This window comes from Thyridium curvatum (genome assembly GCF_004353045.1).
Source record: "Thyridium curvatum strain D216 chromosome Unknown NODE_34_length_383523_cov_77.689754, whole genome shotgun sequence".
Lineage (NCBI taxonomy): Eukaryota > Fungi > Ascomycota > Sordariomycetes > Thyridiales > Thyridiaceae > Thyridium > Thyridium curvatum.
The window spans coordinates 97,459-122,045 of record NW_022156789.1 but is presented as its reverse complement, the minus strand read 5'-3'; the positions used below and the strand labels follow the sequence as shown (position 1 = coordinate 122,045).

At 52.7% G+C, this 24,587-nt stretch overlaps 6 protein-coding genes across 6 annotated transcripts; 2 read left to right on the top strand and 4 right to left on the bottom strand.

Annotated features, from left to right (window-relative positions):
- Positions 1 to 245: 245 nt before the first annotated feature.
- E0L32_006129 (uncharacterized protein) lies at positions 246 to 2,443 on the bottom strand (the record flags this gene model as incomplete). Its single annotated transcript, XM_031140728.1, has 6 exons — positions 246 to 503; positions 565 to 1,120; positions 1,194 to 1,563; positions 1,645 to 1,897; positions 2,021 to 2,076; positions 2,185 to 2,443. 6 exons carry the CDS (start codon positions 2,441 to 2,443, stop codon positions 246 to 248), a joined length of 1,752 nt encoding a protein of 583 aa, XP_030995110.1.
- A 5,361-nt stretch (positions 2,444 to 7,804) lies between these two features.
- On the bottom strand, positions 7,805 to 9,066 carry E0L32_006128 (uncharacterized protein; the record flags this gene model as incomplete). The annotated part of the gene is made up of 2 exons (XM_031140727.1): positions 7,805 to 8,225; positions 8,288 to 9,066. 2 exons carry the CDS (start codon positions 9,064 to 9,066, stop codon positions 7,805 to 7,807), a joined length of 1,200 nt encoding a protein of 399 aa, XP_030995109.1.
- Positions 9,067 to 9,548: 482 nt separating this feature from the next.
- On the top strand, positions 9,549 to 13,937 carry E0L32_006127 (uncharacterized protein; the record flags this gene model as incomplete). The annotated part of the gene is made up of 7 exons (XM_031140726.1): positions 9,549 to 10,740; positions 10,797 to 11,530; positions 11,592 to 11,914; positions 11,976 to 12,136; positions 12,190 to 13,181; positions 13,241 to 13,743; positions 13,805 to 13,937. The coding sequence occupies 7 exons, from the start codon at positions 9,549 to 9,551 to the stop codon at positions 13,935 to 13,937; spliced, it is 4,038 nt and encodes a 1,345-aa protein (XP_030995108.1).
- Positions 13,938 to 14,164: 227 nt separating this feature from the next.
- On the bottom strand, positions 14,165 to 16,135 carry E0L32_006126 (uncharacterized protein; the record flags this gene model as incomplete). Its single annotated transcript, XM_031140725.1, has 2 exons — positions 14,165 to 15,084; positions 15,280 to 16,135. The coding sequence occupies 2 exons, from the start codon at positions 16,133 to 16,135 to the stop codon at positions 14,165 to 14,167; spliced, it is 1,776 nt and encodes a 591-aa protein (XP_030995107.1).
- A 375-nt stretch (positions 16,136 to 16,510) lies between these two features.
- Positions 16,511 to 19,256, top strand: E0L32_006125 (uncharacterized protein; the record flags this gene model as incomplete). The annotated part of the gene is made up of 2 exons (XM_031140723.1): positions 16,511 to 16,773; positions 16,823 to 19,256. The coding sequence occupies 2 exons, from the start codon at positions 16,511 to 16,513 to the stop codon at positions 19,254 to 19,256; spliced, it is 2,697 nt and encodes an 898-aa protein (XP_030995106.1).
- Positions 19,257 to 21,509: 2,253 nt separating this feature from the next.
- On the bottom strand, positions 21,510 to 24,380 carry E0L32_006124 (uncharacterized protein; the record flags this gene model as incomplete). Its single annotated transcript, XM_031140722.1, has 8 exons — positions 21,510 to 21,891; positions 22,219 to 22,408; positions 22,476 to 22,620; positions 22,677 to 22,851; positions 22,958 to 23,064; positions 23,162 to 23,264; positions 23,325 to 24,243; positions 24,323 to 24,380. The coding sequence occupies 8 exons, from the start codon at positions 24,378 to 24,380 to the stop codon at positions 21,510 to 21,512; spliced, it is 2,079 nt and encodes a 692-aa protein (XP_030995105.1).
- Between the last annotated feature and the right edge of the window lie 207 nt (positions 24,381 to 24,587).

Genomic DNA, 24,587 nt, shown 5'->3' with positions numbered 1-24,587 from the left:
ATCGCATCATCTACCCCTGATACATCACTCGCTCTCCTTACATCGACACATCCCCCAAATCAAGACCTCGAGACAATGCAGCGAAACATAGAAACCCGTCTAGTGACGACAAAAAACAAGCAAGTCTCACAAACGCAAGGCCTGTCGCACGCACAACGTCAGAGGCGGCGCGAAAAAAACACCGATCTCTGCACGCAAGTGCAAACACCACAACGCTGCAGTATTGCTCGAGAAGATCGCCTTCTTTAGACAAAGACGTGGTGGAACCACCTCTTCAAGGGAGGCATGGCAGCCTGCTCCGCGCGGTAGGCGTTGATCTCGTCCCACGGCAGCTCGCGGCGGCCCGTGTCGACGTCGATGTCGGCAATCTTGACCCAGCCCTGGCGCTTCCAGATGTAGCCGCAGATGTAGAAGAAGATGACGACGGGCAGCGCCAGGTACTGCTTGAAGAAGCCCTTGGCGTCGTTGACGCCGCCGGCAGCCGGGGCGATGGCGGTGAAGAGCTAGAGAGATCAATCGTCAGCATCTAATGAGACGCAAAGTAGAGCAGGAGGGGCAACATACACTGGCGAGGAGCACCAGAACACACAGAATCAGTCCAACCCAAGAGCCCCAAACACCAAAGATGGCGCGGAAGGGGAGCTCATCGAGGGTGTGGCCGTGGTACTTCCAGGCAGAGCGGAAGCGGATATGGGCCAGGCAGATGGAGCCCCAGGTGAAGAGAGCGGCCAGACCAGACAGAGCCTGGAGCCAGTCGAACACCTCGGGACCGTTGTTGTTGACGTTGACATAGCCGAGGCATCCAAACAGCAGCAGGATGATCACGGAAAACAGCGGGCGACCCGAGCGATCGACATAGGTGAAGATCTTGGGAGCGTAACCCTGCTGGGCGAGGGCAGTGAGGGTACGGGAACCACCGTACACGGCGGACACACCGATCGACAGGACAGAGATGAGAATGATGACGTTCATGAACGAGTCGAAACCCTTCAGGCCGGCGTATTTACCAACCAAGACGAAGGGAGAGGCGTGAACATCGGCATACGGGTTGGCACCGAGGAGAGCATCATCGTTGGAGTTGATAAGCAGACCGACGAAGAAGAGACCCAGAATGTAGAAGCTAGACAGTTGCGCGTCAGTACGTCTACCCGAATGCGGGAGCAAACCACGATTTGACAAGTAACGCGACTTACAGGGTGATACGCCAGAACACCTGCTTGATGGCACCGGGGAGCGATTTGACGGGGTTGCGCGCCTCGGCAGCCGCGAGACCGACAAGCTCAGTACCGCTGAAGGAGAAGGCAGCCGTCACGAAGATGGCGCAGAATCCACGGAACCCGTTCTTGAAAGCACCGGGCTCGTACCAGAGGCGAGCGCCCCAGTAGTGGTTGTACTGGCCGTTGCTGGGGCCACCACCGAGGACAAGAACGAAGGCAATAATCATGAAGACGACAATGGCAATCAGCTTGATCACAGACGCCCAGAACTCCTCTTCTGCGTATCCGAGCGTGCCAAAGATGTTGACGATGACAATGGTGACCAAGAATACAGTGATCCATACGGCTAGACGAAAGAGAAGAGGTCGGATCAGTACGAGCCTCACGAAGCAAATCTGGGGTACATTGGAGGTACAACGCGACTTACCGACTGATATATCAGGATTCCAATACCCGACAGTGAGACCACAGACCGTAAGTTCAAGCGGAAGGACGACAGCCCATTGCATAACGTAGTTCCAGCCCATGGCGAAGCCCCAGGTGGGGTCAATGAAGCGGACCGAGTACGTGTAGAAGCCACCAGAGACAGGGAACATGCAAGCCAGCTCACCAAGAGCGTAGACGACGTTGAACATCATGATGCCGATGATCATGAAGTCGATCAAGACAGAACCAGGGCCCTAGCGTCCGCATCCCGGTCAGCATAAAGTCAAACGAATGGATCGCAAAAGGTGTGCCGCGTCACAGGATCGTCGCCAAGCGACGACCGCATGTGCGCATGAGGAGGGTGCACCAAGACTTACGCCCTTGTAGAAAGCGCTGCCAGAGCCGACGAAGAAACCAGCACCAATGGAACCACCTGTACAGACGCGACCATCAGTATGCAGACCGCAAACGTGTCAAAAGAGGGAGGCAGGGCACGTCGTGCAACGTCAGCCTCCCGCCCGAGTCAACAACAAAGACATACCGATAGCAATCATCTGCAGGTGGCGACCGCGCATGCTGCGGTCGAGCTCGACGATGCCCTTGCCATACTCGCGCTTCTGGAACGACTTGAGGTTCAGGCCGTTGCGCGTCATGAAGTCCTCCTGGCGGACCGAGTCGGCAATGTTGCGCGTCTCATGCTGGCCGAGGCCATTATCGTCGTAGCCTGGGAGCTCAGACTTGACGCCTGCGCCGGTCGGCTCTGTGCCCTTGGGCGCAGTCTCAACGTCCTTTTCAGACATTGTTGTTGTGGTTGTGCGACACGCTTATTTCCCAATCCGGGCTTTGTCAGGGCAGGTGTCGATGATTGTCGCAAAGAGGGGGACGGAACAGAAAGAGGACCAAGCTCAGGCAAGAAGAGGACGGGAAACCTGGGTATTTAAAAAGGATGCTCGCCTTGGGAGCTCTGGGGTGTATGGCGGGAGTGAGGTACCAGAAGAGGGGGGAGTGAGAGCAGTAACCCTGAGGAGAGCAGAGCGCTGAGGGTAAAGTGAGTGGATAGAGGAGGGTCAAAGCTCTCCTCGAGTCCATGGGTAGGGTACAAGTACAAAGGGGTTGTCCTCGGTCGAATGTTATGGTTTGAGTTCGACGGGAGCGAGATCGACGGCACCACTGGGGTTGTCTGAGAGAAGGGGGGTACAGTCGCGGTACCCCATGAGGTGTGCGGTGCGGCGGGTACATAGCTGTGTCTATTCCGGACATGGATGTACCAAGACTGTGCAGATGACGCTGTCACGGTAGGAGCGGGTCTAGGTAATCTACTCATGCATGGAAGGAGGCCAGCTGGTGCGGTAGAAGCAATGGAAGGCTTGTAGAACACACGAGGATGGCAACGATGTGCGTGATGGACGCTTTCCGCGGTCCAATAACGGTGGCCAGGAGACTCAAGCGATACCCTAGCGCCATTCGGCCAACGTCTATCAAGGAGAGCGGAGACGATGGAGACAATGCAAAGGAATGGAGACTGCGAGTTATTGATAGGAGCAGTTGGGTGTCAATGGGTGTGATGCAGTGAGGAGGCAAAAAAACGAGGTCTCGGACTAGGCCAGGCAGGTAGCAGCTTGTGTGGCTCGGTGGGCAGGTCGCCAAGACAGCTTGGACCGGTACTTACGGTCTACATGGACAGGTAGGTAGGATAATTATGCGTCGCTGATATTACAAGTAGACGCAGAACAGTCTGTGATTTCTCGTTTTGGGGGCTGTCCTGTCGGCGGGCACGCGGCGCAAATGGGCGGTTGAGGGCAATCTCGAGATGACCGCCAAGGCAATCACCCTCCAATTGCGGCACAGTGCTGATCTTGGCCCGACCGGGGGGCTCTCCCCAATGGAGGTGTCGCCGACCGAGTGGAGGGCCTGGGGATGGTTTGGAGAGGGTGTGGAGGAAGCGCCGTTGACACCATTTCTATGTGTCATGAAATGAGCCTGTCGGCTTCAGCTATTTCCACATTACCCCAGGTTTGCCAGATGGGTGAGCAAATCAGAAGCCTTCCGTTTCAGTTCCGCAGGTCTGGCCGTCGCAAACCGAGAGGCAAACAGAGGGCAATGCGCAGAGGAATGTGTGCCACTGACGGTGCGATGTGTTTACAAGCCTTTGCCGTGGCGGCAGAGGAAGCTTGACTTTTCTCGGCGACTGTCACCATGCACCGCCAAGTGAGTCCAGGCGGGGGCCCAAGGGCTTGCGTAGGAGCCTGTGGCCCCATCGCTCGGAAACAGGGCTGGGACATACAAGTAATGAGCTGACCGAGCTGATAAGGAAGCAACAGGCGATATTCCGGGATAGGCTGACCAGGGGCCCTCGATTTCTTCCCAAGACACACGAGGAGTCCATGTGTGTGCTGGGAAATAACATGCCACTGGCCACTGAATGGCCCGGGGGTCTGAAGCCAGCCGTGGCGTTTGGGCGCGCTTGCGATTAGCCTCCTGGTCCTGGTCCGTACTGACTCCGTACATACAAGTATGTGCGTATCAAGCCTGTCAAGTCTGTGTACGTTAATTATCCAAGACAGGTGGAGAAAAGCTGTCGATCCTGGTTCAGTTCAATGGCGGCGGCCGGTGGGCATGCGCCCACCTGAAAGATAGCATTGATAACTGGTATGACAAGTCAGTCAGGTCAGTCCATCGCACGAGCGCCACCACGAATGTCGAGACTGGCGGGTGCCTCGATACCGAGCAAAACAGAGCGAGAGAAAGAAGAAAGCGCCTTGGCAAACCGTCATACACAGAAACCTGAGGATGGCAAGGATGGTTGCTAGTCCCAAGGGGGGATACGACGCGTGCGGGCTGGCCGTCGTCAAAAGGACGCGCCCCCAGGCAGTCCAACAGTCCGAGGAGGCTAACGAAGACGCCAACCCAAGTAAGCATAATGTACTTTAGGGTACCTAGCCCGTCCTTGAATCAACGACACTGCAGACGGAAGGCCACCAAGCAGAAAGAATCTTCGTGTGGACGGGTGAGTGAACCTCGGCTGTCCGACCGAGGCCGGATGGATGGCGTGTTGCCTTGGACGGCGAGGTAGAGCGAGGATGTGGTCGAGGTTCATTCGGTTGTTGGTCATCAATGAATGTCTCGCTTCAAAACGCCTCTTCCGGGCGCATACCTTCCTTCCCTCGTAAGCTCTGCCTCTGTGGCGGCTTCCCAAGGTTTCAATGTTTCAATGGGCGGGTGCGCATGTGCGGGGTTCCTGCCACGAGACGCCTCGCGGCTCGCCAGTGGCGCTGGGCGCCGCCCAACCTCGCTCCTTCAATTCATCCACCGTCTGATGTCCAATCCCCCCATCGTACTTACCAGTAGGCCTACATGGTCCGTGTTTGGAAGTAAAGTACCTACCTAGGTACTTTACGGAGAGTCGATATTTTTAGAGAACAGAAGCGGTCGATCTCTTGTCACATCGATCTTCCCTCCGCGATGCACGATCTGTCCTGAGCTCATTGATCTACGGTCCTTGGAGGAAGCATGTCAGTGGTTTAGCTATTTGTTCTTGCTCCGTACCTGCCTCCTGCGCAATCACACTCACTCCCTGCAAACGGAGTGTTTTCCAGTGGAGCCGCTTGCAAAACCCCCTAGAGTGGCGTGTGGGGTATGCTAAGCAGGGGAGCTAAATCGGCTAGTGACCCCCTAAGGGCAGTGGCGCCGGGACTTCGACGCCCAAGGATGGCAATTCAGGCCGCCAATCACAGCCAATGAAGTCATTTAGCTCGCGCGACAGTGGTGCCAGCGGGCTCCCGTCTCCCATGACCAGTTTCAGTGCATTCTTGCTCGCTAAAATATGCCGCTATTGCCGGATAAGCACTGGTTGCCCTCGCCTTTAAAACTGCTAATGCTCCTTTACGGCGATGGATTGACGTCAGAGGCGCCATCTGCGTGATGCTCAAAATCGACGACAAAGCAAAGCAATTGGGCAAACGGTTTGAACAAAGCGAAGGCGAGATAGTAGCTGTCTTGGCAGAGTCATCGAAGAGATATCTGCCTTCTTGCAAGGTGGTGACAGGAAAGGGACATTCCTGCACTCTCTCCACTGTGGTTGGGAACCCTGTCCAGAGCGGGCGGCTGGTCGGGCGCACGCGCGCTGGGTCTGCCTTCCAAATCCTGGAGTGCGACACTGAGTGCTGATGCGAGATTTTAGAGCAAGATCTGGGCATGTACTTGTACGTGCGTACAGACCTGACTTGCCCGAGTACGGACCCTTGGAATCGAAAGGCCAGCCACCTGTAGGGCACAGCAGCAGGCTGGTTCTGTTGCATCCCCAAAAGCGATGCTACCGGGGAGCCTGCGGCTACCCACTGTGACGGGATCTAATTTTGCATCTCGTTGGAAGGGCACAAATGCATACACCTTCCCAGCTCGGCCTGTCTTCGTTCTTGGGACTGCCCTTGTATTGTTGGTGCCCGTCCCAAGGCATTTTCAAGAGGTAACCAGGCTCCAGGCTATGTGCTTGTTCAACTCGAGCAGGGTAAATATTCGCATGGCTGATCTCCCACTTCGTAGCGACTATTTCCACTCCAGCACCTCCAATATCGTAGTGACTGCAATATACGAGCGTGCCAGTAACACAGCGACCTTCCCCGACTCTGACAAGGAGGAGAGCGCGGGTATGAGCCTGTGAAGCCCGCATTACCGAACCGGCCCCACCACACTCAACCACCTGCTCCATCAGTCCATAGTGCCGAAGTGAACCCTATCGGGATCTGGTCTAGGCCGCTACAAGTCCTCACATAGCGGACTTGGCAGAGCCCCAACTTACCACTGACTGCAATCGACGCTTATCGAGAGCCCTCACTCAGTTGAGAGTGGTGCCTACCCCGTACACTTTTCCCCAAAGGAGACACCGAGCCTCCAAAACATGGTGCAACAAGGTCTGGCATGGCCTGGTGTTGTGAGTTGGAGACAGACCCACCACCACCAACCTTGGAAGTCTCTGCACTTTCAATCTCCGGATATGTACACATTTTGAGACTGCAACACGAGCCCACGCAAAAATCCGATCGCGCTCACACACCCTGTTCCTAGCACTGGATGCCTCCAGCTTACTTGTACTCCCGTAATTCTCTGATCCCTGGGTTCTGAGAAGCACAGGGTTCCTAGGGGTCCTCCTTCCTATGTGTGTCCCTGTTGTCGCATTGGGGGCTGGCCTCGGCCGCCCAGTCGGGTATCTACCACGCCTCCAAGGACGTTTTCTGCCTTCCCGATCGAGTCCGGCGCGTCGCAGTATTTCCATGTGATAAGGCGAAATTAGTACACCAGGTGTACACGTGAGAGTGCGGCATGTGCGCGCTTTATGGACTCGAGACGATTGGGCGTAGATAAAAATGCCCAGCCTGCCAAGCACTTCCAGGCCATGGTTTCTGCTTCCACACATTGCCTCCGAATCATGCCATGCCATGTGCCAGTGCAATGTCGTCCTTCCAGTCGCCTCTCCAAACCCTCCACCACCTGGGCCACTGCGGAGGTGGAGGCTGCATAGCGCTTCCTCGACTCCAGACCTTCCCCAGAGCATTTACGTAAAAAAACACATCCAGTACCCAGCAACACATGGATGCTGTGATGGATAGTACGGGGTTGTTCCACATGGATGACCGCAAGGCTGGGCCCCAGATTGTGGCCCATTTGATACGACAGACGATCATAGGTGCATCGGCAGAAACATGGTTGAGACCGCAATATCGAGTCCCGTAGGTCCGAATCGGAGTTCTCTATTACATCGACCCCAATACGACGAGAAGAGCTTATCTACCGATATGGAGACTTATGCCGACTTGGCGGTTGACACCTTTGTGCCAATATCTGCCCACTGAACCCAACTACCACTTCACCAACATCCCACACAACAGATTCGCGGACTAGCAGCAGAGTCTACCTTCATTACAAAAGGTCCGCGGGAATGACCACGATTCGTGTGTCCTTTACCCCGGACTGCTCTGGTCTGACAAGATGGAAACTATTACGCGATAACATCCCCGGACTCGGCCTCGAGACGCGTGCTGCGGGTCTTTCCGTCATTGGCTTCTGTGGAAAACGGACGAGTATGCAAATGACGACTCCGAATTAGTTGCGTAGCTAGGGAGAAGATATCGCTCACGAGAAGCGTCCTCGGTGAGCTGATCTGTCTATGTAGCGTTCGGCACAGGGTGCTTCCACGCCTCATACGCGACCCAAGCCTGGAATATGCCGACTGCAAGCCCGAAGATACCGAGAATAACGGCAATAACGACTCCACCGAGCGTCGCCATCATCACGTACCTCGCTCCGCTCTTTCGCTCGATCCAGTCAAACAATGCGCCGCGCGGTGTCGGGTTCAACAGCTCTTCGTGCAGGTCCATGAGCCGCGACGCCATGTGTTCGTACGCGATGCTGGACTCATCGGCCCGGCGGTACGAACTGCTGTGAAAGTCCAGGCAGTCCTCGTCAAAGGATGACTTTGTCACAAGAGTCTCCAGGTGCAGCGCATCTTTCTCGGACTCAAACGGGAAGAGAACTTTCTGGACACTATCAAGGATCTCGAGAGCTAGTTGGCGTGGCAAGTTGCCCCTTATGAGTCAGTTGGCTGTCAGCAAAGTCGTTCTCACTTGGATTCTTCGAGGCATCCCTACCGCTCGATTGCCTCACCGTCAGTTCTAGGGTTTGGCTCCGCCAGCGTGGCAATGAGATGCTCCTTAAGCGCCCTTGTATGGTGGAATATGCCGACCCAGCCGGTCTTGGGATCCAGTCTGAGATGGTGTCGCAAGTCATCCGTGGGTCTGAACCTCAGCCCAGCTATCTTTTTCAACTCTGTGACTTTCAGAGCGTCTCTGACATTCATCGTCCTTGCTGAAGATGGGGCCTGGTTGAGGCTGGGACAGTTCGTTTTCGGAAACGCGGACGACAGGAACTGGGCCAGCGAAGTATCGTCTCGCCAGATAATGGGCTGAACCCCCTTCTCCAAGTTTCCGAGGCTCTGGTTCTCAGATGAGCACTCGACCATGGTCATGACCTTGACTGCCATATCGAAAGAACGCTTCTGGTCTGCCACTGCAGGGAAATGTTGAGGATCACCGTATCTCTTGACGAAGTACTCCTTCGTCACGCTTTCCCGAGGCCTATCGGCATTCTTCTTGATGATCGAGATGATATCGAAGAGATCGCCATGGCTTCGGAGAGCGATGCTGCCGGATGTGGAAAACTCCGGAACATACAAAGTAGTGACATGTTGATAAAACCTGAAGTACGACTCCAGTCGCTTAGATCTCTGCCATGGGCAATCATTTGTTGGGCATTCTGTTGAAGTCGCGCATTCGGCACAGTATTGCCAGTTCCAGAGCACCTTGCAAAGTGTCTTGAGTTCCAGTCTATCGAGCTTCCGTAGCGGATATGGGGATGCGTAAAGATCCATCGTGATTCAATTGGTGCTGATTCCTTCTGTACCTGAGAGCAAACTTGGACAAGCATGCATATAATCACCGCCCTCGGACGACTCGATAGATTTCGGTGGACTGTCAGTAGCACAAAGGTGGAACTTGGGGCAGTGCCGCGTCCTGCTGCAGGTGGTGGCGGCGGCAGTGCTACGCCCGGCCACAGTGACAGCGCAGCGACTGCCTTATTCAGGCTGCCTCCTCATGCATGGCTGCGTCCGACATCTGGCATTGGCTGAGTTCCCTGAGCTGACAGAGGTCAGGTGATAGGCACACTCTCGCAGGGTAATTGGGCGGAAGAAATGATCGCATTCGGACATCTGAACCCCCCCTTTTGATTGCATATGTAGCCAGCGCCGTTGCGTGGAAGGGATATTCGCGAAGAATCGCGAAATCGGATCACATCTGCCTATGATTTAAGCTTAGACTCGAGGCCATCCAGGCTTCAACCATTACAGCCTCCATGATGTCCCTAGTGGAGCCCCCCGCGCCTAGACCTCGCACGCCAATAAAGACACCCGATAGCTCGGACTCTGGCTACGAGAGCTTGCTATCTCAGGCAGCCAGCATTCAGCTGCGAGATTCCCGTACATCTCGCGCAGCGCCGGGTCATGCTCCTCCGGCTTCGAGCCATGTCGCTAGGGGCGCGCCGGCCGAGGCGGGCTTGGCGGGCCGCCGAGCCACTGGCTTCAACGGCCTCTACTCCTTCGACAAGCCAGGCGTGTGCATCAAGGACTACGTCGAGGTTCAAAACCGTATCGATGAAGGGCTCATGTCGAGCCTCAAGCGTTCCGAGGGGCCGCCGGTGTCACTGCGTCTCGGCATCCTTGGCAAGTCTCTGCAGGACGCCAGACCTCACTTGATCATCTTCTGTAGCAAGAAGCAAGCCAAGAGGGCCGAAGCCTTCCTCAAGAAGACGCGAATCAAGAAGTTGCTCGAGTCGGAGGATCTGACGGCTGGTCCACTGCGGGTCATCGTCTGTGATCAAGCACCAACTCTCACTGTATTCGCCGAATACAGAAAAATTCACATCGCAACGTCTGGAGACTGGGTATCATCTGGATCTAGCTCCTGTGGACTTCCGATTCGGATTTATTCATCGGGAACTGGGCAGTTCCGAAAGTCGACTCTCGGAGGAATCATCCGCGTCATAATGAGCGATGGTAGTTCTGACATCTTCGGAATCACAGCCGGTCACCCTTTCGAACAGTACCGAGACAGTGGAGTAGAGCCTGGCAGCGGCAGTGACTCCGACGACTCAGACAGTTCAAGCATTTCTGGAAGCAACGGGAGCGTCCAGTCAATAACGCATGAGACCTCGAATGCCTGGGAGTTCCAGGGATTCCACGAATGCCAGGCGATATTGTCCCCTGTAAGCACTCAATGCAGGGATGTCCAAGACCATTATTGGGATTGGACTCTCATCAAGCTTCGAGAGTGGCAACCCAACAGAGTCCGACATGGAAACGGCTGGCAGACGTTGACAGAACCTGCAAAAGATTTTCGTCAAAGAGCCTTGTATCGAAAAGTTGAAATGTTGAGTGCCTCCAGCGGCCCCGTCCCAGGAAGTCTCCACTTCGCAGGATCAAAGCTATGTATTAGCCCCGGGAAGATGTCCATCGAAACTTTCATCTTCGAACCAGAAGAACTAGGTGGTGCGTATTTCACTCGCCCATGCATTGGATAGCTGAGCCGCTAAACGAATATATAGCTATCGAGAATGGGGACTCAGGCTCGTGGGTTGTCGATCTCCAGACAAGAGAAGTTTACGGGCATATTGTCGCAGCAGACTGTTTTGGAGGGGCTTATGTCGTGCCCATTGACGCACTCTTCCGCGACATCAAGCAACGTCTCGAGGCTGCGTCAGTGGAATTGCCGTCTTATTACAATTCTCTCCCTTGCGCGTTCGAGGATTTCAGGACCTTCGTTCAGGATAGCCAGCAACAGGGCGAATACGGCGATGGCACGCCTGCAACGTACGTGTCCCCACAGAACTTGGCTGAATATTGGACAACGGACATGATCGAACGTTCCCTGGAACTGGACAGCCAACGACGAGAGGGTAAGGGCGCCATTGATCCCTTGAAGGGTTCGTACATGGTAGTCTTTTCTATTCTCGCATACATCTCCAAAGTCGGTCACCCAGCAACAAGCTACATCATCCGATTCATTGCAATGGGCGAAGATGATAGCGCACTTCCCTTCCAGTCAATGCCTAGCGCTCTTGTAGGCTTGCCCTATTGCTCACAGATCTACGCCGACTTTTCAGCCGTCCAGTGGATGTTTCATCCTCTCATTATACAACAGAGAGATGCTCCGAGGGGTTATCTCGATCTTCGAACAGGTCGCATTCTTGCTGCTAAGAGTCTTGGAAAACCGCCCGAGTCGGTCTCGATCACTGATGAGGAAGTGGTAATATCTAAAACTCGAAGTGAAAGTGGAAAGGTACATACTATACAGTCGAGGGGAATGGTCAGAGCGCTAATTGCTTGCTTCCAAATTGCAGATCACCGTCATCTTGAAGAGCTATTCCAAAGACATCCGTGCTTTCCGCCATGATCTCGACACCTGGTCTTTGATACAAAAGCTGAAGCAACCAGACCAACATATTTTATCTATCATTGATGCTTTCAATATCGAGACTCCCTCGGGGGAGACGAAGATACTGGTGACTGAACGCCCTGAGCTAGGTACCCTCTTGGACCTGTTCCGTCAGAATAGTCCCCCATACACGCAGGAGGATGTGCGAATATTCTGGAACTCTATCCTCTCACTGCTAAGCACTGTCAATGGCGTGCATCGCCAAATGCAATCAAATCTACATTTGAGGTAGGTGCATCCTTGGTATCAGCGAACTGCCCTTACAACTGTCGCTCACACAAGACTACAGATTCTGTGATCTTCTGAGCCCTTCAGACATCTTTGTATTTACAGAGAGCAACAGTTCTAGTGGGTCTGGATACCGACTGAAGCTGAACATGCTGGCTGGAAATAGATTCCGGACCGGCAAAGCGGCCGTGTCAGCTCCATACCACGAACGAGGACCATACTGTGTGTATTCCTGACCGCATTGTTTGATGAGTCATCACTAACCGGGTTCACAGATGCCCCGGAGTTTACATACGATGGACCCTCTCAGGATGATTCTCCGGCGGATATCTGGTCCCTTGGCTGCCTTGCAGTCGAGACAGCGAGCTGGCTCATTGGTGGTGAGCGCGGGCGCATCGACTTTCAGAACGCCCGAAAACATGAGATCGATGGATTTCCCAAGAGCCTAGGGGAACAACTAGGCAACTGCTTCCACGACGGAGAAAACACGCTCAACTCTGTCCGGGATGTCTACAAGCTGGCCACGAAGTATTCCAGAAGATCAGACGACATCACCTCGAAAATCGTTGGAGTGTTCTTGCGCGGCGCCTTGGCTGGCAGTCCGGCCCGGCGATTTCCAGCCCGCCAGTTGCAAATGTCTGTTCAAATGATTCTGGACGATGAGATAGAGGGTATTGCAAGCTCTCGTCGATCATCAACTTGCAGAGAGGACACCCTCGATATGAAACATCGCGTGAGTACGAGTTACTTTAGTGGACCAAGGTCCCACGCCTCGTCAAGGACTTCCATCGTGTCTGCGCAGTACGTTGCCAACTCTCACTCTGTTGCCGTGAGGCCCCAGAGTCCTCCTTCTTCTATCGCCCAGAAGGGCGTGCGGGAAACATCTATCTATAGTGTAGGATCACAGGAGAAAGGGATCCCGCCGAGCCGTCAATTGCTGTTCAACAGACACGAGAAGGAGGGAGCAACCTTCAGCCAAGCAAGGTTTCCATTCCTTGCTCCTCAGGGAGTTGAACGGAATGCACCCCTGTCATCATTGAGTATCAGTTCGAACTCAGAGCCGATCGACTCTGGTATTGCACTGTCTGCTGGTAGAGCTGGGACGCCAGGATATCAACTCTATCCGCATATCACTCTAACACAAGTGATGATGTGGATTGATGAGAAGAAGAAGGCCAGTCGAGGGTCCGTCAGAGGCTTTCGGCAGGGTCAGATATCGCTACCGGGCCAGGACTTGGCTCTGAAGGCTCTCTCAAACAGAGATATTGTAAGTTCAGCTGCCGAACTTCCTCTCAGAGAAGCGATGACAGTGCTAACCAATCACAGATCTTTCTGGTGGACAATTCCACGACGATGCAGGCATACAAAGGGGAAGTTATCGATACCTTTCACGCTCTGGCCTATCTCGCGAAACAAGTTGACTCCGACGGTATCGAAGTTTTCCTAAGCAGCAGACCTGATTCACGACTACAGGCAAGGAACACAAGTTCTCTCGTGAAATACGTCCAATCGCATTTCAGCCCTGGCCGACTGGAGTTTGGATTGGGTCCCTGTTTACAGAAAGTGGCTGGAGACGTTTTGAGTACAAGCAACCAAGGCCGAAAGAGCTCCAAAGCCAAAGGCAAGAGCTTGTACATCCTGACGGATGGAGTTTGGGATCACTCTGATACCGGCGTCATCCGCAATTCTATCCACCTGCTTGGAGCTGAGATCAAACGGAGGAAACTTAACCGGACAGATATCATGATACAGTTCATTCGGTTTGGAGACAGTACTGCAGCAGCACAGCGCCTGCAGCTTCTGGATGACGATTTGTCGATCGCTGACTAGTAAGTTCCTCATTTCCCTTTTGAAGCTCAGGACAACATTGCTAAGCCAAACCACTTACAGCGATATCGTGGATACAAAATCGTGCAAGGACAATGTATGGTCAATGCTCGTCGGCTCGATTGCCGAGAGCATGGACGTGACCAAGAACGAGAGCGATGACGAGAGAATCGGAGACATCGGGATAGATAGTTGATCAAAACGGCGTCATATTGAGATAAATACCGGAGATCGAGTGTCTTTATATCTCCTATCGGCTTGTACTTGCTCGGTGAATGGGATCTATGACTTCCTGCTTTGCAGTACTTTCCCTCCCATCTACTTCGGAATGCCACGTGTGTGACCCTTTCGGCCCCCGCCGTGATACAGACATACTGCAACTCCAGCGAGAAATGAAGTATAGAAACGATTGAAACTAAATCCTCAGTGTACTTGAAATCTTTCCAGAGATCCAGCCATACTTCTCAAGGCATTCTCTGAAGCGTTTGCAGAAGCCCAATACACGTATGCCTCGCCGATATTAACCCAGTGATCGTCAGTTTTCCTCAGAATAACCGGTGGTAGATCGCCACGGTACACACAAATTCGATCTCCTGACCGTGTTCCAGGCGGACCGCGGCCAAACAGACCTTCTTTAGTGCAAAAGAAGCGATTATACCGACAAGAGCCCAATGCCCGACTAGTCACAGCAGAGACCGCATGAGCATCTGTCGTCTGCCTCTCCGCCCATTGACCTTTCTCCTCGGGGGACATTCCGCAATAGAAAGTACATAAAAGCTCGCTTTGAAGACATTGGGTAGTTGCCATCTCCGAGTTCTCCGATGCCGCAACCAGGGCAGTGTCTTGAGCCACGGAAATATCCTCCAACATGGTATGAAAACCACGCGCTTGAGGTGTCGACGGGTGAAGAGTGATAGCCTCCTCGCCATCCCGAGGCGGAAATTGAGTCTTGAACAGTACATGGAAGAGTTGATGCAGAGTGTTTCCTTGTGAGAATAGCTGCCTCCGCCTTGCAATAGCGAGAAATTCTACTGCAAGAGCTTCCACATTCTCTAGATTGAATGAGTCAGTGTCGGCTTCAAGCAGATCCTGGACCTCGTCCATTACAAGCCCCGAGAACCATAAGACTCCGGAAAGTACTACCTCTACTTGCGAGTGGTCAGTCATATCAAGATCTCTATACCAATGATAGGGGGAGAATGGCTCATGGCGGAAGAAGTAGTAATATTGTGAGAGACCTCCGAGGTCAGGCATCCACGTAGGAAGTTCACAACCTTCTCGCATAGGAACATCTCCCGAATGAGCTAGAGCCTTGTGCAGGCTACTGATGATAGGGATCGTGTCTATGGCATGTTGAGCCTGCTCGGCTTACAAGACATGAAGGTCGACTACACCCTATCAGTACATGAGGTGTACGTGCGGTGGTTTCAGGCTGCCCTTGACTCGACACCTCCACTGCGTCAAAACCTCTTGCATGTAATTCTTTGATAGCGTGAATAAGGTGCTATCACGCAGGTAGTACCGGCTACGTAGAGAACTGATCACGAAAGCTGTGCGGAAAGGCGGCGTGTTTCGGGTGAGTTGATTGGCAAATGAGACAGGCAGGTTTCTGTAAAGCTCGGTTGGACCGTAGACGAGAGCTCTTAGGAGAGAGTCTACAACGAGTATGTCTTCGAAGCGAGCCGTTACGGATCCACAAGCGAAAGTGCTAGATCTCGCTTTGACGACTTCTTGCACGATCCATACCCTTGTCCAGTACTTGTCCTTGCTGAAAGAGGATATGGCCTCCCACAAGTTGTCGACTTCGGGATTCTGGCTGTGGCCATATTGTTGTTTCAGGAACGCGAGGCCCTTCCCAAGGACTTCATTCTCCTGCGAATCTGCCAAGGCCTTCGCAACTTGGCAAACCCCTCCAAGTGCAACATGAAGCTGGCGGGAGTCTGGCTTGCCCAACCAGGATATAACGCCACTGGCTCTGGCATATATGTCGCCTATCTTGTGCACTTCGGCGCTTCGCTCCTCCAAGTCGGACTGATTGATGCATATTGCATCGACCCACAAGGCAAGGCCGTCGCCGTGGCCGGGGGCGTAACGACTCATGCCTATGGCGCGGAACTGATGTAATGCATCTGCTAGGTTGTCTGTCACATGGAGAGGGTGTCCATTGGCTAGGATTCGAGTCGTCTGGGTGGGATCTCCCCAGACATATGATAATGCGGCGTATTGAAGATCATCGTGTAAAGGAACTGTCGTAAGCTGCAATGAGATAGGTTCTCTATCATCAGCTGTAGGATCAATAGTGATAAAGCGGAGGAAGGAGGTGGCGTTGGACAGAGGGACTGGAGAGAGAGGTAAAGGCCCATAGATCGCCTGACTTGGATCTGCATCTGTCATTTTGCTGATGTCCTACAGCGTAGGTGATGAAGAGATAGAGCGCTTCGCTAGCTGCTCGAGTAGATAATCTGGAGCCGTATGTGCTTTTGGTCTGTTGTCCAAAATATTTTCGTCAAGCGTCAGGGTTTCTTCTGACAAATTGGATTCCATGAGCATCTGCGCGGTCTTGGCAAGCATGGTGCTTGTGATGCTTGCATTGCCACCACCTTGACCCCACTTCAGTTGCATAAGCTGCATAAGCTGCATAAGCTGCATGAGCAGCTGAACTTTTCTTGCAGCCGGCCATCACCGAGCAGGACGCACATTTGCCCACCTTGCCTGAAACCGTCATCCGCTGGGCTCGATTCTCAGGGCAGCTCTTCTCGAGATCATAGTATGAGTGACGAAGACTTCCTCGAGCGACTTCACTCGCTTCGAGCGGACGCTCCTGACTATGGCGAGACGTCGCGCGCTGAAAATACTCATGGTGAGTTTCTAAGGCGTCTCAAGGATTGGGAAGCTCTATCAAAATTGGACGAAGGCACTGTCCTACATATCTGGCGCCGATCTGAGCGATGTGAGGACTGCGAGCTCTGTTCCTTCTTGGAGAGCGAGGTTGACAGGGTCGGTTTGTTCGGCGCTCAAGTCTGGCAAATATGGTATGTCTGACAGGTCCTGCCAACGAGACTCTGTACTGAACTATGGTAGGCGATTTGCCCTGGCATATAGAGCTCTCAAGAACTGGATCAATCAGACAATCTTTGAGCAAAATTTGGCGAAAGAGCATCACCACGACGAGGATGACAGGGATGCAGGAGAGCACAAGGACGAAGAAAGTAAGGAGAATTGTCTCGTGTGCTCATCCAACAGGACGACTTCGCTGAGCGAGAGACCCGAGGATGTGGAGCCCGCGACAGCGTATGAGTTTGCCATGGATGTGGTCTTTGATATGGAGATCACACGGCGCTACCATGCCTTCTCAGAGATCAAGAAAATCACGGATCCCATCTTGCTAAAAAGCGGAAAGGTACTGCAAGTCATGGGGGGTTTCCTTGGCACCCATACGAACTCCGAGTCGTGCTTGGCCTGTCAGATTGTCGCCGGACATGGACAGGATCCAGAAGAACTCACAGCTCTCGGATCGCCTTGCGACGACCTGAGCTTGCCCAGACGCAGAGAGCTGCTCCGAAATCACAAATTGCCGTTCGCGCCTCGGAGACTCTCCCAGCGCGATGCTATTCGAGAAGTGAGAATTGGAATGATCCATAAAGGATCGTGGCATGGCCTTAGCCTTGAAGAATACAGGCGAAGTGCGAAGCATGGACTGATTCCACGGCGACGAAGACCTTCAAACTCCTTGGATCCAGTTTCGACGGCTCCAGATATTTCAGAGAGCTTGGCTGTCGCATCAGGGTCCAGTCGACGCATACCCTCACCAAGATTGCCATCAACTATTCAGGCCCCAGAACAGCTCGAGAAGGCTTACAGGCAACACGCAAAAGACATGGACGCGTTCATTCCGCAGTACGGGGAGCATACCGGCTCAGCTCGCCCTGTCAAAGCGAAGTTTGACGTAGATCTGCTCAACTACTGGTTGACTAGCTGTCAGGCGAGGCATGGCGATGTGTGCAGACGCAACGCTAAACAGATCGCGCCGCAGGGTATGATTCTTTTGGACACCGAGGACATGTGCCTGCGTCATGTGGGAGATGGAGTGCTCCCGAGCTACTTTGCCCTGAGCTACGTGTGGGGAGCCATTCACCAACCAGTGCTTACGACGCACAACCTCGAGAGGTGGAAACAGCCTGGTTCCTTGAAGCGCAGAGATATACCAACGACAATTCGTGACGCTATCGCAATTACCCAAGAGTCTGGCCTACGATACCTGTGGGTGGATGCGATGTGTATCGTGCAGAACGATCCGGAGCTTCGCAGCATCCAGATCCAGCAGATGTACCTCATCTACAACCAGGCTGAGCTCACTATTATTGATGGAAGTGGGAATGACTGTATGAACGGACTCTCTGGTGTCAGCCACCTAGAAGACAGATGGGACAAGGAGTCAACATACACCATCGGCGACGTTACTCTGTCTCGCGTGCTTCAAGAGCCAAGATACGGCCTAGAGGCGTCGCCGTGGAGAACTCGAGGCTGGACTTTTCAAGAAGAGCTATGCTCGAGGCGAGCTGTGGTTTTCTTACCCAATGTTGTTCTCTTCTCGTGTATGAAGTCCTTGTGGAGGGAAGACATCCGCCTTGAGGGTGAAATTGGACCCAAACCATCGGGTTACCTCAACTCACTTCCAGCCCCCACAGGCCAACTACTGTCACTCAGCGAGCGAATCTCGGTATTCAGGGACTTGGTCAAGCAATTCATCAAACGTGTGCTTACACGTATTGATGACATTGAGAATGCCTTCGCTGGCATCGCCGGCATGTTGGAGTATGCAACTGGGCCTCTTTACCACGGCATCCCGGAGAAGGACTTTGTCTATGTCATCGACGGCTGCTGGTTCTGGAACATGGGTGTCCGACCACGCCTAGGTTTCTCGTCGTGGTCGTGGACTGGCTGGATTTATGCTGCGGAGCAGGCCGACACTGGAATTGCGCCGCTGCCCAATCTTGGCACCACGGTTGGTCTAATTCAATTTTACGTCCTCGAACATGAAGCAGTGCGGTCCCTATGGTCGGAAGGTTCACCTAATCTACCTACCACAGAAGACCTCAGGGATCATTTCGAGCCTAACGAGGCTCAGGTGCAGCATTGGTGGAGCGAACATGGTGTCCAGGAAGTTCCTTCAAGAGGCCTGATCGGCTTCTTCACCAGCCTACTGCACCTCCGTGTTCGCGCGCCGCGTGGCTTGGGCGCGGGCCAATACCGAGAGTTCAGCGTGTGCAGTCCCATCACTGGAGCTGTTCTCACCAGCTTGACTCTACCAGAGGACTTTCTTCGAGACAGAGACGCATTGCAACCGTTTATCGCCATCGCTTATTCAGCCGTGGATCGGTCGTTCAGGATCATGCTAGTGGAATTCAATGATGGAATCTGCACCAAAGTAAACGTTACGGCTCCAAGGCGGAGAATTCATGAGGAAATTTGGTGGAGTCTCGGACCCGAGAGAAGATTGATCATTATGAACTAGCTATCCGAACATCTCAACGGCTTTATCAACACCACCTTCCACAAGAGGCAGAAAAGACCCTCCCTCATAAAACCCTGTCTTGGTGACTGCGATTGTCATATCCAGTCACTCACATTATATCGTTGCGGTATTGAAGGGATCAGCGTCTGTATTGCTTTAAAAACAATATATTAAACATTAACATTGAAGTTCGTCGTGTCTATCTTCATCATCCCGCTTTTATTAGCCTCTTTGCCCGTCGAGCTTCTGATGCCACGTCGCCGTCTCTCTGTATAGTTGAGCTCGGCTCTGCTATCGACCGGTGCGTGGCGAACAAGCACAGGCACCGACAGCGGATCGTCCCGTGGCCAAATCTTGACTGCTTCACCAGCGATCAGGTAGTTGGCTGCTTCGTCGTGGAGGGTGCTGCAATGCTGCCGAGTTCATGCAGCTGCGCGTCTCGCGGCCCTTATTCTTAGGGAAAGCTACGGAATGAGGAATAGGGGCGTCGGCCCCTTAAGGTCGATCTAAATAGCGGACTAGTCTAGCAATAGCTGGCCTACCCTAATTTCGCCCTGGGGATGCTTTATGTAAATCTCGAGGTCTTACACCCCTTACTACCGCTACCGCCGACCAATCTCAAGAAACGTATGCCACAGTCCAGTCTAAGCGGCTAAGACGCAAAGAAGTCGAGGTATACATAAGAATGTCCAGTGTCCCAGGACGGTGTTGCCCCAGGACAGGCCAGTGTCCTAGGACGGCGCCATTCGTTGGTCCTGGGACGCTGCTGCTGTCCGGTGCTTGTCCTAGGACGGGACTGGTGTCCTAGGACGGCGTTATTCCGGGACGAAGTTGACGGTGTTGTCCTAGGACGGTACTACCGTTGTTGCCCCAGGACGGGACAACTGTCTCAGGATGGCTGTAATAAAATAGGGCTAGACTTGTTGCTCTAGAACTTGTTTGTGTTAAGTTGGTCCTACTCTATCTAGGTACATAGCGCTATACAATAATCATTATTAAGTGGACATCGATATAGGCTATCTTCGGACTCCTATGTCGGGCAAGAACAATCTATCCACTTGACAGCGTAGTAGATATTGCTATTTTCACCTTCGTGGTGCCGAAAAACCTCCTCTATGTCAACTTCCACATCTGGATCTAGAATAATTGGCCGCTGACGACATTTTTGGCAGAGCTTCAGGCATTGACCATCTTCAACCACCCAGTAAAGTTCATGAGGTTTTGTGAGGTCAGTCTTCTTCTGATCTAGCGTCTCGATTTTCACACCATGAAAATTGACACTCGGTTTAGACAACCTGACACTGTAAAGAACTTGGTGTGATGGGATGAACCCACCAGCGAGTAGCTGGGCTGACCCATCACTCTTTGCTTTGAGACTTAAAAATCTCCTCGGGGCTTCTTTTCTTGCCCATGATAGTTGAAGGTAGGAAATTCAAGATGAAGGTATAAGGAATTAGAATACAAGGAATTTAGGTGAAGAGAAGAGGGTGAAAAGTCTGATTGTGGCAGAAGTCAGATACGGCTCTTTTATAGTTGAGCATAGGTGGTAGTTTCTTACAAACCAAGGAAAGCCTGTAATGGATGCATAAGCTGTTCTGCGAGACCGGAGAGTCAGGAAGGCTCAGGAAGGCTCAGGAGAGAGTAGGTGACTCAGGCCGTGGATCAGGAGAGGACAACCTGAGCATCTCAAAGTGGCCTACTAGCCTGATCAGGAATTGTGAGAGGTTCGTTTCTGACGGAGACTTCCAAGAAAGTCGACAAACCCTTCCAAATTCCATTTTGGTCTTCAGACCTGAGCAACTTCCAGTTCTGGATGAGCCTCACCTGAGCCTGTCTCGTGGAATTCTTTTGCGCCGGGACCGGACATAATCCAGATATCACTCTCTCGTAACAAGCTTTTGATTCTAATATTTACAGTTATGAACACAAGTATCTTCCTCTTTAATGATATTCATATATTTTACTTGCGAGCCTACATAGTATAAAATGGTCCTAATCAAAACTGTATACACTTAGAAGCTGTATTAGGCTACCTTACATATATATATATATATATTACTAAATCCATCTCCGGGGGCAGCTTCTTTAACGGGGACAGCTTCTAGGTATTTCTCGTCTTCTCTACAAGGATCAAGCCATGTGAAGGTTTCGTTCATGTAGATGTGGCATGTTGCTCGACATGGTGGGCAGCAGTAGTCGATCTTTGGTGCACGTCGACACGGATGAGTGTTGAAGTACATTCTGGATTGCATCCTACTGCAGGGTCAGGTGGCACACATTCAATGAATTGATGTGGCAGGTGTCAAGGACCAGCCCTGAAACCATGCAGTTTTGAATCTTCTGAGGGAACCCGGCAGGAAACACCCTACACATGAGCTCCACAGAGTGCCGGATATGGATCTTGGGCGTCACACCCCAGAGCACGCCCCAGTGGTATGATGGGTAGCATGCACGTCCAACGAAAGAATCGATTTGAATTGCTGCCAGGGATTGGCCTCCAGCGCTTCTTGCAGCCGAGTCCCGCCGAGGAGAGGGGAACCGAGTTGGCACCTTGGGGATCTGCGAGCTGATGCCCAGTGTCTGAGCCATGTCGTCGTGCAGAAGTGCCTTGTAGGACTCGGCATGCCCGACTTTCCTAGGAGTAGAACCAAATCTCCCTTCTCACTCAATCTCGGTCGTCGAGTTCCCCCCCTCACAGTCAAATAGATGTCCATCGTCGCTGATACGCCAAAGATCTTTGGAAAATACAGTTGTGATGGGTAGAGAAACTCCCATGTCTCTCTCGTGTTAGTTACACTCGGAAAATTGCTCATACAACCGATAACCGCACGAACGCCTATACTTGATGGCGATTGAAACCGACCTAATATCAAAGCTCTTACACATACCAGACTCTCAATTCGAGGCAGACCTCAACCCTTGGTCCTCCCACTCCACCTTAAACGAGTTCTTCCCTGCATACTCGCGGTTCCCAATCCACAACTCGAAGCGGGCATCGATTGCTCCGACGACGAATCTTACTTCGTACTCGATCTCCCAAAACCCTCCAGCTGCCTTGAACAGATTGCGAAACCCAGACTTCTTGACGTGTCTCCAGCGGGCGTGCTTCTTGTCTAGAACTGACTCTACAACGCACAAGGGTATGACATCCACTGTGAGAACCGAATTAGTGTCAGTTTTGGAGGACAAAAGTCGAATGTGGCAACTTGGAGATCATACCGTCGTCGGCATCATGCGGAAGCTCATCTTTACTCTTGTGACATATCACCAGAGTGCGTTTCGATACTATGGGGCCGTCGAGTGTGTTTGTGACTTTACTAAAGCCCTTCTTTTTGTCGTTTGCGTCCGTATCTATATCGTCGCCCTGTCTCCGGCCTTTAGCATCAATTCAAGATGCAAGGCGGTTGTGTATCTGCTTACCTTTTTAATAACCCACACGACCCGATTCTCGACCATTTCGCAGCCGTCGATTTTCGATATCACTGGATGCTTGCCTGCGTGAGCTTCAAGACGCTTGTCATAGCGCTCTTCCGTGATGACGCCGTATGAAGCACGAGCTTTCCTGAACCTCAAGGCCGACTTGCCGCTCTTGGCCCTGTGCTTACGATCAAGCACCAAGCCTTTTACAACCGCCAGTTGACTATGTGGACAAACGGATCAGTCTTCGTAACATCTCTGTACATCTGACAGCGGAGGCTTACGGTTCATCTTCATCGGCAATGACAACTCGTGGGCTCGGGAAAGCCGCTCTGACCCGCTGCTTAACATAGGCAGAGCTTCCAAGACCGCCTGATAATACCAGCCAATTCTGCCGAGCCTTGTCAGCTTCTTCAAGGTTGCATATATATAGCTTTGTGCTTCCGTCTTGAGATCAGATGCCCGAGGCCCACCATATTACTACTTACCGGTTCCTTACTCGGATCATTCTTGGTTACGACGTCAATCATATGGCGGATGGAGCTGATCATACCGTCGACTTCGGGATCGAACAACGATCGAAGGTCATTACTAACATGACAATATCAGCAATGGCGTTTCTTGTGGAGAGCATTACTAAGAAGCACTCACTGGGAAATGTTCATCTTTCCGTCACTTATACCTGCGTTTGTGCTCGCGTTGCCTCCAGAGGCAATAGGTACCGTCACCCTGGCCGTTCCAAATTGCGACTCTTCAATGCTGCCAAACTCGTGTTTCCACGTCTGAAACTCGTCGCTATGCATCATCGTAGCGGCCGCATTCTTCTTGAAATTTAGCCTAGTCGACTTGGCAAGACGTCCCTCTACCAACTTCTTGAAAGCCAGGTCGATATTCGTAGACCCGATGTTGTTACCCTGGATGATGGCGAGCTCCCTGAGATCTATCAGTCCGTCTTCGCGGTTCTGTTGAAGAAGGGCCAGATCGGTCGTTCCTCCACCAGCGTCGCACACGAGGATGATATCGTCCTTTCTGAAAGTCACATTGGCTTCCAAAGCTGTATAGACAGCAGACGCCTGGGGTTCCGTCAGGCCCCAGGATACGTGGTGTCTCTTGCCGCCACTCCCAAAGCCGGCCTTTTTTATTTGTTCCATGAGCGCATTGCTCACCTCCAAGGACCGGAATGTAGCCGGAAGACTAAAGATGAACTCGACGGATTTGTCCTTCCACGGATCGTTCTTCTGGAAGTATTTGCTGATATGCTGATACAAGCACTTCATATAGTCTCCATAGATTTTGCGAACATCCTTGAGGGACTTGAAGGGCGGTTCGACACCTCGCTTCTTGCAGGCATCGTGCAGGTTGTTGAGAGACTTCTCCTCCAGATAGCGCTTGAACCACTCGATCGTGCCATCGTGGTTTTGGCAGGTGAAGCCCCATTCCTTGACCGCATGGTGTTCGCCGTACAACAAGGTGGACGGGACCTTGTTGTGCGTGCCGCGTTTCCGCTGTGGGAGAGGCCACTCCTGAACCATGCGCGGGCTGTCCAGTCCACGCTTGGCAAATGCCACACCTGCGATGGGCCCCATGTCAGTATGTCAATATTGACTGCATGAAGCTACAAGAATGAGCTTGAGAGGAAGAAGACTTACCAGTGCACGTCATGCCAAAGTCAATCCCCACAGTGAGGTCCGGCTCTGTGGAAGCCATGCTTGCGTCCGATTATCAAATGCTCGCACTGATCTTGCTGCCAGTAACTTTGGTTGATGTCTGGCCCAGACACTTGAGAGTTCTGTTGGCTGAGATGTGCCGAGCCCTTGGAGTACTAAGTGGCCCGACTGAGCACAATCACAAAAGGACGAGAGAGGGAGAGCGGCAGATCTCGGGATTGAGGGCTGGCGAGCTGCCGCAGTGTGT